This window comes from Cygnus olor, chromosome 3, assembly GCF_009769625.2.
Source record: "Cygnus olor isolate bCygOlo1 chromosome 3, bCygOlo1.pri.v2, whole genome shotgun sequence".
NCBI classification, from domain to species: domain Eukaryota; kingdom Metazoa; phylum Chordata; class Aves; order Anseriformes; family Anatidae; genus Cygnus; species Cygnus olor.
The window spans coordinates 115,477,847-115,493,937 of NC_049171.1; the positions used below are offsets into that span (position 1 = coordinate 115,477,847).

At 40.1% G+C, this 16,091-nt stretch overlaps 1 protein-coding gene across 8 annotated transcripts in view; it reads right to left on the minus strand.

Annotated features, from left to right (window-relative positions):
- PLCB1 (phospholipase C beta 1) overlaps nt 1–16,091 on the minus strand; it is a 382,337-nt gene that overhangs the window by 134,095 nt on the left and 232,151 nt on the right. For all 8 annotated transcript variants that reach the window (XM_040551664.1, XM_040551663.1, XM_040551666.1 and 5 more), the window contains 4 exons: nt 15,964–16,017; nt 15,300–15,375; nt 8,783–8,883; nt 7,203–7,369 (listed from right to left, as the gene is read on the minus strand). In XM_040551664.1, the coding sequence (XP_040407598.1) occupies nt 7,203–7,369; nt 8,783–8,883; nt 15,300–15,375; nt 15,964–16,017 (398 nt within the window). The remainder of the gene's footprint in view (nt 1–7,202; nt 7,370–8,782; nt 8,884–15,299; nt 15,376–15,963; nt 16,018–16,091) is intronic.

Consider the following 16,091-nt stretch of genomic DNA (forward strand, 5'->3'; position numbering starts at 1 on the left):
TTGTTCTGTTCCCTTTAAGAATGGGAAACAATGCTAAGCGCTCTTCTCTTGAAAACTGGAATGCTGGAAAGCACTACAAATCCCAAAGTTAATGGGCTTTTTGATAAATATTCTTAATATCCAATGTTACAGTTAGGAGGCTGAAGGGTTTCAACCACTTTGGAACACTTTCTACAAATGTTTCAGAGCCAGAAAGCTCCACCATTTGACTGAATGGTTTATACATTAGAATTTATGCTTTAAGTATTATGAAGGATGTTTTAAAAGTGTAGCTGCAGTTGCACAGTACTTGTTTTGACACTAAAATCTGTTGCCTAGAGAATGACCCCCTTCTGCCATTGAAAGACTCCAACATGTAATTATTCTTAAGCAGTTACTAAAAGGTGAATTTAATGTGGTGGGACCAAAATGTTTAAAATGTATTGATGTTTCAGGGAGGAAAAACACATTTGTGCTTAAGTGAATATTGCCTGGTGTTAAGGCTGCCGTGAGAAAAACACATGTAGTAAATGCTGCATAAAATTAAATGTATCTTAATTTAATGTTAATTGCTTAATTTGTTTTATTACTTAAGGAAAAAAAAATAACAGCACAACTGCCAATAAATGTGCACTAGCAAAACAGAATTAATACTGAAATTCAAAGGGAGTCATGAAACTGGCTCCCCTAGAATCTTTCTAAATACATGTCTAACTATAACTGACATATAGGATATTTGAATAAGTGTAGGTTTATGAATAGGTGGAAAATCCAGAAAAAGAAACACTTCATAATATAAGATGAAAACTCTTTTCCTCTGCATATCTAAAGGTCTGGTCATTTAAAATAAAACAGGCAGTAGCAGAACCTAAACAACTGAATACTTAAGAGAAAAAATTAACATCTTTATACCATTACTTATCTTAAAGATACCTCTAGTTAAGTTCAATCTGGTGTACAGATCCATAGGCCATTAAAGTCTCCAAAGTACCTCCAGACTCTCTTTAAAGCTTGTATTACACTCAAGACAATTTCTCTCAGTTATAAAAACACTTTAAAAAAATAGCTTATAATAACCTAACCTCCTTCTTGCTCTCACCAACTAGGATAATTGAAAGCATATATTTTATTGCTACAGTACAATTCCAGCTTTTTTCACATCTCCTTTCCCTTGCAAACCTCATTTCCCTGTTCTTCATTGCTCTTCTTGTACATGGACTATAGCTCTGTATGCTTGGAGTCTAGAAACAAAGGTCATCGCTCCTGGGAGCTTGGACATTGCAAGCAGAGACACCTGAAATTCAGCATCCATGTGCCATCTCCTATCCATAATGTAGCAAGATCCTGTACAACTTCTGTACAAGCCTTCTTAAAAGTGAAAGCAAATAAGAAATTCTCCAATTAACAACTTGGCAACTGATTTATTAACACTCATCCCTTAATCAGCATGGTAACTAGAAAAGGAATACATTTTAGCAGTTATGCCATCTATCAATGCAAATGCTTCGTAGCTTGAAAATGCCGAATTACAAGATGCTACTTAACCAGGCCTAACAGCCACACAGCATGTTTTTGCTGACAGTGAGAGACTGCTCATTGGTACCACAAACTTCCTTCTGCCTCCACCTGATAAGGAAGCATGCTATACATAGCACATTAATCTCCTTCACTATATGACACAAAGCATTAATCACTACAGCTTGCTTCAACCACAGTAAAATACTACTCCATACGCTTAACCTATGTAGATGTCAAGCCCATGAACATGCTGATGTTGCAAAAGCTCAATCACATCCCAGAAATACAATCCCTAAAAATACATTAGCAGTGTGCAGAAACACAAGCAGCATTTTAAATCAAAATTGTGCAACCTAGGGCCCTTATCCAGTAAGCTCATTGGTATTTGATTTTAACAGGTACCTGAAGGGCCAAGTTGTAAAAGTTTAAAATATTATGTACAGCTCTTGCTTACTGTGTTCAAAATACTTTAGTGTAGCTGCAACATGTACCAAAAAGGACCTATAACAGCAATCAGAAAATGAGAATCATCTTATGAGATGTCAAGTGTTTGACAAGCGCTGTAAAAGTTGACGGCCAGTGTGACCACTCTTTAGAGATTCATTTAACTAGCTCTGAGAGAAGAAGTATTTAGTCAAAAGAGAATACTGTCACATAGTGGATGTGCTCAGATTATGAACTGAGTTAGGTAGAACACTAGGAGAAGATATAACCATCGGACAAGCGCAGGTCTAGCACTGCTGTCCAAGCAGGGTAGTGGAAGCCATGAGGGGCACTGCTGCGAGCAGGCCGTTAGGCTACACATGGGAAGGCCGACCCCAGGTGGCTCAGCAGTTAGAATGGAACAGGGTTCTTCAGGAGTCTGATGCTGCTAGTTTTGCCATGGAGAAGATGTAAGGAGATACTGTGGCTTCTGGTTGGCTTTTTCTTCCTTGCCTCAAAGCACTGGAAGCTGGCAATAGCCTGGACAGTGAGCAGTGCCACAGGGCCCCAGAGGTGCCTGCCCGGCCTGTTTTGCTCTGTTTTCAGGGCTTTGGCAATCGCCTCACTGAGGGTCAGACCAGAATGTCTTCACAAGGATGAAATGGCAGAGGGCACCGGGACTCCTTGATGTGTCTGAAGGATTGCTCCTGTGTGAGATTATTGTGATCATCTAATCGAGTCTCTGCTGTGGAAGCAGCTAAGGCTTGTGCATCACACTCTTAGAAGTTGCCCTGGTAGCTGTTCTCATGTTTCTGCCCTGAAATTTCACTTCAACAAAGCTGGGAAATAGGTAATTATGGGAATTAAGCTTCAATAAAGAATTAATATGATGTTCAAGGAAATGGAGCATAAGAGATTTTATATAACTATCCTTTCTTCCCACACCACCCATAAACTTAATCATATGCTTAAGGGATTTATTTCACCGAAGCCAGGATGTTCTGCATGTTGCAAACATGAAATCTCACTCCCACAGCATAAATGTTTTCAGCAAATACTTTTAATCCTTGAGAACTGCAAGAATTCATTTTCTGTTTGCATCTTGGCATGTGTGCTACTGCACCGAGAAAAAAGATAGAGACAATACATATTTTGTGCATCTTTGTGAAAGATGATTAGAAAACTAGGCCTTTTGGCCCTATAGAAGACCTGAAAAGTACAGACATTTGCCACTATATTTGTTTCAGGCTTTTGTAAAAGTCATTTTTAAGCACTGTAAGTTTAGATAAGGACTACAGAAAGTTAGAATACAACAAATGAGCTTGGCTTATTTCATGAGGATGCTGAACATGAATCCATTTAATTCGGTGGGATGTCAGAACACTGGATTGATCACTTAAATAATTAATACGGAAATAATACAGAAATGAACATGGAAGTGGTCAGACCTTCACCATTTCTGTACATGTTTGTACCTAAGCATCTGATGTTTTAATGAGTTAACCTGACACAAGATAAGGAACAGAGCTGGTCAGGAAGACAGCTTATGGAAACGAAACAATATACTTGTGTGCAGGCATGTGTGCACAAATGCGCACACACTGAGCAGGTGCAAAGGTTCAAACTCTCAACAATCTCAAGAAAAAGGATTTAATTGGCATGAAGACTGGCAATTTAAACCTCCTAATGCTTGCACCCAGGCCTTTAAAGTCTCTACCACCACAAAGTAACTTCAAATCACTCATTACTCTTAAGAAATGGCTTAAATCACAGCTTTCAAATTTCTTTATGGTATTTTCTTCTGTTCTGGACCTGTATTTGTGATTTACTTCAAAGAGTAACTTTTCTTTGCCAGGAAAGAACAAATACATATACTATGCTGTCAGATCTTCTGGCTTGCTTCTTGAACTCAAACTCTGCAAAACTTGCTGTTCCCTGCTCCAAAAGTCCAATTATTTAATTGCATTGCTCTGGTACAACAACGATGAAATCATCCTTAGGCCACCCATAACTTGGTTTCCCATGTTGCTGTTTATGATGCAGTTCTCTCACATCATTACCTCTCCCTTGTGTGCCTTGCTATGCTACTCACCTCTTCCCTATGCTATTCCTGTTTCTTGGTGTGCCCAATTAATCCTGAGGAGTGGTTTAGTTGGGACCCCTTCCAGCTCACTTAAAAATGCAGGAGCACGAAGGAGCATGTGGAAATGACCCTAAGCCCATCTCTCTTCATGGAGCTGCTGGGCCTTGCTTTCTGAGAGAACTATACTGGATAAAGATTTCTGCTATCTTTCTACCTACTTTAGCTGCTGGTCCCACTACTGTAAGGTTTGTATCTGCTCTTACTATTTTAGCTGACAGTACTGGGGCCAAACATCTTGCTTCCAAACACCTTGCTTCCACCCCTACCTCTCCACTGACCTTGGCCCCAGCAAATCAGGGGACTTGAGCAACACCACCACAAGAAATGTAGTGGAATATCTGAGCAGCAGAGGTAGGAACTTGAGGCTAACAAGTTCATGGGTATGTAATAGTGGACCACATCTAAATGTAGTATGAACATCTTCAGGTCTATTGAAAATAACATCTCTGCTCAATGGTCCAAGCAAGTACAGTTTTAGTGGCAGGGAAAGCATCTCTGAAGTGTGTCACTTCAGTTTTCTATCCCTACCATTCAGCCTAAGAACAGTCCTTTATGACAGCAGAAAGTCTGAGTGACAATCCCTTTTACAAAACACTGTATTAAAAGGTTAAATGATTATTCTGAATATGCACTATTATATTTTGGTGACATTTTGCAGACGTGCAGTGTTTGTTTGCAATTATTCCACAAGTGTAGGAGTGAGCACACACCTACACTTCATTTAATATACTGCGAAGTGCATTTCCAACTTAGAGCTGAAGTATAGAAAATATTGCGTCCCCATGTTGCTCCCGATCAGCCATCTCCTTTAATTATGGAAGGGGCATAATTAGCAGAACATGCCAGTTGCCACAGCTCAGCTGACAGAAAGGGTGCATATAAAGAGGTGGTGTCTGCAGCATGGAGGTGGCAGGCAGGTTGTGCCAGGTTTGTGAGAGTTTGCCGGATGAGTTTGAAGAACTCAAAAAAGAAATTAACTCTCTCTGGCCTGACTTTTCCTTTATAAACTCAGGCTTTTCTGCGAGAACTGATTCTGAAAGAGTAATACAAATCATACACAGGAAGGGAAGCACCTATAGAAGAGCAAGTGCCTGTACCAATTGTGTGCACCAATGTAAATTAGGGTAAACTGGAAGAGTCCCACAGATCCTACTTGGAGGGTGTTGGCAAATACCATTGTAACACACTTCTTCCTTTCATGCTCTCTCCTCATTGTTAGTCAGAAAGTGATTTCATTGTGACTTCAGTGTTCTGTTAGCACAACTCTTTCTAATAAATCTTTCATTTGGCTTATATGAAGTGCCAATATTTGAGTAATAAGAATGATCTTTTATGTACCAGATTTCCTTGTAGCTGAAGTGAAATAAGGTAAGCACATATTCTAATATTTACATGGATGAGAGAGGAGGTGACAATGTGTTTTCATCTCCTCATGCTAGTATTCTCACTGACGTCAAAAGACAGACTCACATAAGCATGACAAAGAAGTAGGATTTAGCCCTCCACCAAAAATTCTGGGAACGACAACTTGTGTGAACTAGAGAAGAAAGAAGGCTTATGAAAAAAATTACAAGAGTTTTGCTTTGAGATAATGTTGATGGCTGTATCAAGAGCTGCAGGTTGCCTTCAGGGAGCCACCTAGAACCTGGGGAAAAGACAGCTGAAATTTGCATTGCTGCCTGAGAGATTCTCTTAAGACCCTCTTCCAGGTCAGGTTTTGAGAGGTGAAATACCCTGCAGCGTGCAAAAGACTTGCAAGTGTTTATAGAGCTCAGCTAATGAATTACCTGCCCCACCGCCTGCTCCCTCTATTAATCACAGTAAATACCATACGCTGTTTCTGTGCAGACATGTGTGTTTCCATGCTAGTGTAAGGGGCAGCCTGCAAACTATGCAGGGGACAGAGAGGGCTGAGAAAGCACTCAGGCACAAGGTAAAGAACAGCCTCTCCTAGCTGCCTAAATCTGTATTTCAGAGAGGTACAGACTTGGCAGTAAGGAGATCCTAGCCTGGGAGTGAAAGAACTGCAGCCTTCCAGTGGGAAGACATGGAGGATCAGATGCAACACTTGAAGAAGGTTCAAGTACAAAGAGGCGGGATATTTTAAATAACTACTTAATTGTAACAGCAGTTTCTACCTCAAATGCAACAGCCTCTATGTAATTACTTTGGGTCAGAAGCTGCAGGCAATACTTTATTGAACTTTTGCTTCTCACAGTAGAAGTGCAAGGTCTATTTATAACAGGCTACTGACAGGATCCTGCCTTGACAGTTTTAACTGAAGATTCAAAGGCTTTGTCTCTTTGATGCTTTTTTGACCCTGATTCTTCAAAGGACAGAGGACGTGGAGTTCAGGGTACCCAGGAACTCTCAGCAAATGCTTAGCAACTTAGAAGGATGGGTCTGAAGTCTCTGGACCAAAAAATATATATTTTTTTGTGTCAGATCTACTTTTCGGGATATTCCCCCACCCCTAAAATTTCTAAGGTATAAATGCACTAGAAGCCTGGGTAATCACTGGGATATGTGGATTGGAATAAAATAGGATGCAAACATAAATTCAATACTATTTTAAGACTGGCGGTGGTAACAAAATTCTCTCACTGTTTTTGGCAAAATGCCCAGTTATGCCTTAGACAACACTTGAGATTTTCAAAAGGGAATTTTCTGTGATTCTGGCATGAAATGCACTCAGCTACTTTCACATCTTAGTTTGCATGCTACTTTATAAGAAAGCAGAAGGCTAGACTTTATTACTTACTCAATGATAGAATTATCATCATCTTAGTTTCAATGCCACTGTTTCTTTAAAATTTACATTCCATACGCCAGCAGATAGTCATTGTGACAGTAAGGTTTCTGCTGAAGTTTGCATACCAGAGCAACTGTTCTAAACTATCAATTGCACATACTGAAAAATAAATACCCAAACCGGCCCATCCTTCCTAAACTGATACTAACTAAATACATTTAAAAATTAACCACGTGATGTCTCACAGGCTTGTATGATTCAAAAGCAGGTAGTTGGAAATGCAGTATGATTCTGAACCAAATCTTGCCTTACTGTGTACTGCAGGATAATTGATTCATTGTTTTAAATCAGAAACTGAGTACAGTGAGAACAGAAAAAAACACTGACCTTTCTTTGCTAGATTACTGTTGGGTTCATATTTCTCAATCAGTTGTTGAACTTGTTCTTGTTTTAACGGTGGATAAAGGATTTCATTTAATCGTGGATCACGTTGCTTAAGATTTATAAATTCCATCATTTGATCAACAGTAAGGTATGGTTTGCTCTTGGCACCACTAGGGAAAAATTAAAGCAAAAGCAAAGCAATTAAAATATGTTTCCTTGAAATCATGTTCAATGTTCTGTGATTTCCCAGGGAAACTGAAAGAAAATTCAAATTATCATACCAAAAAAAAAAACAAAACACAACAAAACAATGTCCCATTGAGTCTCCAAACTAATTTATTTTGCCAGCATGTAATGGCAAACATTTTTCATCAAACATCTAGGATTAAGATTTTTAGAAGCATTCAGCATTATTAACATCAATGGTAAGAGTTAGAGCAATGTTAAAATCTTTTCATTCCTCTTGAATTCCTGGAACAAAGCAATTTAAGAAAATAAAAGAGAATACAATCTGGAATTCAATCTTGCTGCAAATCAAGCTTGCTGCAAACACTCCACTGGCAGTCCTAGCCTAACTATTTGGTTTTAATGCTGGATAACAGCAGCCCGGACTTCATTATTCCAGTATTTGCTTGTTTTATAAACCTACAAAAAATGCTAAGCACTCTGCAAAGTAAATGAAAAGATGCCTATTTGGAGTTTGTAAAAAGAGTAGAATTTGGGTACAGTTTGTACCCAGATGGAGATCCATGAAGGCTCCTAGCCAGGTGACATGCTTAGGATTTTCTACAGCACTCAGGACTGGCCTAGTTCTACTCTGCAGGAAAGCAATGGGAAGTCGACCCCTAGGTTCAATGGGAGCAAACTAGGTCATGGCTGAGTTTTCTCTGAAACCTGAGAGGAAATAAGCACAAAGAAGACTAAGTGAGCACGCTCATGTTGCAAAGATACAGTCACTAATTGCTTTGGTGATAATGGGATGTATTTTAGAAATTACTTTGCTTTCATATTGCTTCCTGTTCTGACTCCATTGATTAGGCTCTGCTGAAACAGGGAAGTACAGTGACTTGCTGTAAGGGCCAGAAGCACTGTGGAATGACATGAGCTTTATAGCTTGTAACTGAATGTATGAACTCAGTTCTAGCTGGTTGCTAATTTAATTTCATGGTGGCAATTCCTGAAGTACAAATCCTAAAAGTTACTACATTTTTTGCAACCCTTAATCAAGCTTTTGGGGGCAATTATACATGTCTCCATGCCTATTGCATGCTTTTATTGTTTATTACTCTTCTTCCTTTACTTTCATGGAAGCCTAAACTATCCTCATTTATACTGCAAAATGAGACCTGACAGTTGTGCTTGTCTAGGACCAGAGGAGTCAACTCTGGCCATCAGAAATGGAAGCAAGAGCTTGGGACAAGAGGTAACCTTGATCCTCGGTTAAACAACAGTCCTGCTTGACATTGAAAACTGTTCTTGGCAGTTGCTGCATGGTGCTGTAGTCTAAATAACCTACTTTGCCATCCCTAGCCCAGAAAATCAGTGGAGGAAAAAAAAAAAAAAAAAACAGTGTCTTTTCTTACAACTCAGAAAAGATGTGGTCGATTTCAGGCCGAGGGCAGAGGTTGTTTAAGAACACTCTGTACACGTCGGGCGTGAAGTCGTCTTGAGGGATTGAATCATTCTGTGAAATGAAAAAAAATAGTGAAAGAACCAAATGGCACTTTTATACGCTTTTTGTAAACAGATCACTCGCTACTGCCCTTCTTTTGATATACTTCCTGCAACTTAGAGGAGCCCAGGCTTTGCAGAATAATACATTCCCCTGAATAACAGAGCAGCTTAAAGAGCACATCTTCAGAAACAAACAAAAAAGCATTCCTCATCTTCATTCCATAAGACAAAGTTCTCTCTTTCTTGGAGCACCTATGAAGAAGAAAGAAAGGACACCTCCCCACATAACCACATTATCTGTAGCACAAAATGAGCGCAGCAGTCCTGAGGAAGCCGGTGACCTGGCCAGTGGTGCTGAGCCAGCATGCTTTGGCAAGGCGGCGCACAGTACTCATCTTTCCAAAGCTTTCACAGAACCAGAGAACAAACTGAGTCACTGAGTCATAATTAATACTCTTGTTCTCTGACAGTACCAGAAATGTTTCCTCTTCCTTCCTGAAGATACACATTTAAGATATCACCGTGATGGGCAAGAGTCACGCACTGTAGCTTTTCCATACACCTTCCTCCAAACCACTGAGGGTAGCTGATTAGGCAATCAGATTGCTTTTACAGAAACCGATAAAAGTGCTTTTCTTTAGAAGAGATACCAGTATTTTTTCTAAAGTTTACAATAATTTACATTCATTCTTGCTTCCAGATGATACTTTCACCATCCCCATTATACCTGGTAACTTTTCTCTGAAAAAAAATAGAATGACTATATTTAAAGGACGGAATTTTTGGAACGGGTAAACAGTCCTTTGCATGAAACTCAGGAGTTTTCCCACTGGCAAATGCTGTCTTAAAGCTCCATGCTTTTGAAAAAGACAGCATGGACTGCTTTATTAGCGTGGCTGGGAAAAAACGAGTACCCCAAGGAAGGTGCAAGCTGAGCAGTTTTCTTGGTGCAGAATGGTAATGATGCACCCACTGGTTCTGCATTTGCATCAAGGCACTGAGAAAGGAGAACAGTACAGAATCTTGTATTTTTTGCAGAGAAAACCTCATACGGAAACAAGAAAGTGAAAACAAAAAACGCAGAATGCACATACAGAAAATCTGATTTTGAATTTCCTCCACACAAGCTAACTTTATCAAAAGCTATGAAATGTCGTCTCTGGAATCACAAAGGAACCATGTGAGACTCTCAATGGCTCCAAATAATGCCTGAATCTGATGAACCAGAGGAGGAAAATTGTAATTTGGACTCAAAGCTGTTTGCTTTTAAATGCTGTTGAGCCGACTTGTATCAGGAGCAAGCTGCTGATCGAGGAAATCATTGCTTTTATTTATTCCGTCTGTTTAATGCAGTTGCCAAGGGAACTGGAAGTGTCAGTTCAAGCCTTTGGTAAAAGGAAGATAATTTTGCAATATTTTTCCTGCTTTAAGTTAAAATAAATAAGTAAATAAACACCATGGTTGTCACTTTACCTCTCCTTTCATCTGTGAAATCCACAGAGGCCCAAGTGGGTTCTGTATCATGACCATCATTCAGCGTTTGTGTCTATACATGCAGACTGAGCTGGGCAGCTCCCAGCTCTGTTCACCCTCCATTCCCCTCAGACCATCACTCCTTCCTTATTTTGGCAGACTACATGAGTGGCTGCTCTATCTGCTTAACCTAGCAAATCCTACCTGTGCATCTTCTTCCCTGACTCAGAAGAGCTCAGAGCAATCACCTGCCCAGCTGCTGCCCAGGAGCTCAGAGTAATGCACGTGCCGTCACAGGCAGCATGAGGATGGGCAGCACCAAGAACTCCTGCTCAAGCCCATTTCTGGGACTTGTTCCAAAAAAACCCACGCTGCAATCTATTCTTCCTCCAAACAATCTTCCTGGGGTCAGCTGCAGTGCTTGCTCGGAGGATGCAAAACCCTGACTGGCTTTCTGTGCTGCTAAGAGTTTCATCTGGTGTCAACTTGGAATTTGCCTGCACACCTGCAACACTGACTTGTGTGCGTGGGCACAAGCTGTAAGCGGAGGTTCCACCAGCGCAGGATTCTGACCAAGGAGCAGGGACAACAGGCGCTAGCAGCAATGTCCTCAGCACCTAGACAGCATGTGCCATGTTCAGCTTCTGGTGTTTCTCCAAACACTGGTACTCCTTCTTCAAAAAGGGAAAACCACCCAGTGATTCCCAGGTTACACTGCAACACCAAAGATCTTTCCCTGTATCATGTCATGAGAAATGGGGTTTTCTCAGTTGGTAACTTTTTAGCTGTTAGAAGCAATCATTCAGGATCAGTGAAAACCTTTGTTTCCTTTCATGCTGTAATCAAAAGGTACCGATGCACATTCACCTGGGGCAGCTCAGGCAACTTCTTGTTCCACTCACCTCACACATCCCTTGCTCAGGACCCTACCTACTACTGGGTGGCGTCTTCAAATCTTACTCAGCCAAAACAACCCTGTATGCTTTGCTACAGGATCAGCGTGTTGAGCCAGGTAGGTCACCAATGGCACAAATACTAAATCCACTGCAAGGGTGGATGAAGAAGTTTACAGACTGAAGCTGGAGGATGGCAATAGCTCCTTTCAGGGAGAGCTGCGGGTGGCACAGAACTGCTTGTGAAGCTGCACCTGCTGCGCTTTGACTAGTTTGAGCTGTGGTGCTGAGTAGGACCACTGAGACTTGTGTATTCCTATAGGCTGGGTTTTGTAAAGCTTGGGCATTTCTTATTAAAGGTGGCACCTCAACACTCAGTGCACCTATAATCACTGTTCAGCAGGCTACTGCTCCTCAGCCAGTGCTTCTCCTAAGGGCATTTTTGTCGTTGATTCTGTAATTACCACAGAATTACAGTCTCCCGCTGACCTAGTATATTTTTTTTCCTTTTCAGGGGATTTGAAGGTACTCAACAATGTAAAAATATGTCTTTTCTGATAACCTGAGATCCAGGCTTTTATTTGTCAGTTCGATCCAAGTAAGAAAAACATACCTCAGTTTCCAAACACATACCTACAAATACCTGTCTACAAAGAGGATAGCCAATACAAGTCCTCAGGCATAAATACAGACTATTTTAACGATTTATTATTTCCTACCAGTAACATAACTAGTGGGCTACAAGACACAGAGATACAGAGGGGTGAGGAAAGCCTTGCTGTAAGCATTCGTCACCCCAGGCACAACTTCAGACAACTGTATTTGGGTTCCAAAATCCTGCCTGCCAGAAAGGATTAAAATATGCTGCCCCTTTCGTCATCCTGGTCTGAGCCATCCACATCTCACGGGAACCACCCACACACCTTATGCGCTAATCTGTTTTTTGAGACCAGTGAAAGAATCACAAACTTTCTGTAACACATTAGAGCATCTCTCATCTCTGGCTTTGCAGAATATTGGTATTCAATTTTATTTTGTGATTAAGACTCTCTACTAATTTCAAGCACTGTTGATTTATGATTTGTCTAGTTACCCGCCTGCTTTTATAACACCTGTATCCATTCTATTTTATATTCGGAAGCACAACAACTAATTCAGATTATTTGCACAGATAGGACTCAACAGATGGTTGTTTTATTTTGTGTAAACAGTCAAGCTCACTGGTGCTTTATTGTGAACCTCTACATTAACTGGAGTGCAGAAACCTGTCTTCAGAACCAGAGGTGACTAAAATAAAGTTCTTCAAATGCTATTTAAAGCACCTTTAACTAAAATGAAAACAAGTAAACCAACAACAACAAGCCCACAACCAGCCCACCACACCCAAAAGGAAAAACAAAACAAAACAAAGCCTTCCCAAGGTTTAAAAAACTGTGGATGCCAATCTACGAATCAGATGCCAAACTCAAAAACTTCATTGGCATTTTTTAAAATATCATTTTCCTATATATTTAAACATTCCTCTGCTTTCAGATCTGCTAGACAACAAATGCTTCAGGAAATCTGATCATGCAAGGCTTGGTCCTGCAACACTCTACACATGCCAGGTCCAATCCATAAATAAATAAACCCAAGCTTTGCAAATGTGCTTGACTTGAAGTCCATAAATCATCCCATTGCATCATGCCCAACTGCTTGCTGAATCAGAGACAGAGTGCTCAGCGCTGCAGAGAATCAACCCCTTGTTAAGGTTTCTAAATCTGAAATAAAGAGTTAATTTTAGGCCCTCTGGGAGGCCTGTCTATTCTTCTACAGCAGAACAAAGGCAGTCTTCCAAGCAATGAGAATTATTCTTCCTCTTCCATTAAATGCAGTGCCTACATGTTGTCCCACAAGGACTCCTGGCAAGCATATACATGGAGTTTGCTCAAGAGAGGGGCTAGCAGATGCTGAAGTTTGTACTGTCACAGACAAGTCCATGCCGTGACACTATGCACCAGCAGCAGTCAGGCTGCCCTATGCTCAGGTCATCACATAAGGTACATGAGGGACTGTTCCAGCCCTGAAGCTATGAGCCAGGAAGATGTGAGACTACCAAGTGATGACTTGGCATCCTCTTAGCCATGACTGAGAATTTAATTCTGTATTTTAGGGTCATCCACAGGTTCTGAGAGGTGCAGTAAAACATCATGTGAAACTCCTGCCCAACAACACCCCCATCTTTCTAAGGAATGAGAAGTATGCTTTTTTTTATAGCAAATGTGGAGAGAAAATCTTTAGAGTGATCTTCATGAGGTATGAATCCAAAAATATAGAAAAGCCCAAGCTGTTAATGTTCTTGAGAGACTTTCATGAATACTCTGCAATATTCATTATGATTTTACTGCGGAAGATTCCCTTATATTCACATCTTGCATGCTGCTGGAGTCCTGTGCTCTTCAGGGTTTTACAGGAATGACAGTCGTCCCGTAGTATAATGGGGTAGAAAAGCAAGAAAATGAAGCTAAGAATTTTATTTGTTCAAATAAACAGGAACACAAAAGAAAAGAACTGAAGCTGAAGTACTGGTTTTCTTCTAATCCATTACCTTTAGGAGATTCAGAGATTCATTCTTTTCAAGCACTAAGCTTCTAAAATATTTTTTCCAAGATGATCAATACAGTTTTCTTTGTTGCATGAAGCTTGTTTCTCTTTTGTCCCAAGCAAAGAAAGAATCTACTTTATACTGTGAATAAATTTTCACAATGGTATCCCAGCAACAAGTATCCAGCAATGTCTATGTTAAACTGACTCTATTAAAATAAACAGCAGAAAAAGGTTGCAGGTTTTTTTGAGGATTCCAGTGATGTTTGGAGATTTTTTTTTTGCATTGTGAAATAAGACATTGTTTTTTATCTTTATCAACATCAAGAGAAATAATATATCAACTGATTTTAAAAAGCAATGCTTCACCGTTGTTTTTTTTTTTAGCATATCTTATTAAAAAATTGTTTGCTACCAATTAAATGAAAACCCATCTTTAAAATAAATCTTTTCATGTTTCTAACCTCACAACATTTTTAACTAGTCAAACACCTATTTTACGTGCTAATACTTAAAGAACCTTCCTTCAGCTAAGATTGTTATAATCGTTCATATTACATGGCATAAAGCTCCAAAACCTGTGAAGGAAGGTCTTAGTGGAAAGTCGTATCAGAGGTTTGGCTTGTGAAGATTTTGCACCACAGCTCTTCTGGAGCGGTAGGAATTGGCTTTATTAAGAAGCCTTTGGGGACACAAAGGTTGAATGAACATCACAGCACAGAGCTTTCTACAACAGTGAGGGATTAGGTGATGCAGACTCTCCTCTGCTCCAGACTGGTTCTGCTCCATCTCTTGGATCTCGTAAATAGGAATTATCCTGCAAGAAGCTTCTTTGGAGGAGAATCTCCACCTAAAAGGAATTGTCTTCACTACAGTGTTTACTAAAATCACCCACTTGATTTCACTCAAAGGGCTTTCTTGAGGCTGAATTACCAACCTGCAAATACTTCTGGTTGAGGAGGGCACCTGGATGAGCAGCATACAATGGCCTCATCCCCACAGCATTAACAGCTTTGGCACACTACTAGTTCAACATTTTTTTCATGCACCTTTTAGACAGGCTACAATGAGTTTAAATGGTCTCTTTTGTGAGAAGGAAACAGATTACAGCATTAGCTTCATGTCAAACCAATACTGCTCTGAAACTGCGCCTGGAAAACTGTGTACTAGTTACGGACTCTGAAAATATTCTCATAGGATTTCTCCAGGGCAGATCACATGACCCCCTGCCCTTTCCTTTAATCTATTTGCACTGCTTCAAGGCACTCCTGCTCCCTGTACAATTTCAAATCAAAGAAACTCCAATTTTCAGTAACCTCTATGTGGGAAAGATAGACCTGCTGCTGAGGACCCATCTAGGAGCAAATCCAACACAGCATGATCAGCCTTGGACAAATCATACTCAACTCAACAGAGAGTAAATGCCACTGAATACAAGCAACACTTCGTCAGGGCAGGAATAAATTCAGATGCTTACCCTGGAAGATGGAAGATTACAAGCTTCTAACGCAGTCTCTACCCGTTTTCTGTCAGCAGAAAACAAGCGGTATATACTGCAAAATGAAAACAAACCGGAGTGAATTGGCTTAAAGACATGCCTTGTTGGCCCATGTGGCTTAAAGACTGGATATTGCTTCCCAGTTTCTCATGTCTTTAGCTATTTATTTCTATTTGCTGGATGCTACATAACACAAGTGAGATTAATGATGTCCACGATGAGTTTAATTCTACATCATGCAAGGCCCTGTTATAGCAGACAGTTATTTAAGAAAGTCACCACTGCTCTCTTCACCACATTACCTCAGTGATATACAATTTGAGTATATTTATCCTCACAATATATTTCAGAGCTAAAAAACCCAACGTTTGTATTGGTGGTGGTGTTTTTGTTTGTTTGTTTTTGTTTTTTAAATTATACGCAAGTGGAACGAGAGCAGGGAGGCTCAAGGTAACAAGGGTAATCTAAGGCCAAAGGGTATTTAAACAGAGACATCCTGAGAATCATTGGGTACTCTTTCCTTAGGGTATAACACAGATCACAAAATAATTATTCTAGACACAGGGATCACATGTTCATCCCAAATGATTATTCATACTCAAAGGTCAAAAGAGACTACATGGTAAGAAAGTGGAACACTTACTTCTTTAGAGGAATGCGCCCTTCTGGTGTCACCTGCAGCTTAAGTTTTGTGTAACTGTGGAGAGAAAAGCATCTTATTTTATTTTTAGTATCTTCAAGTGTCTCTCCACCAACTTTATAGCCCAACGC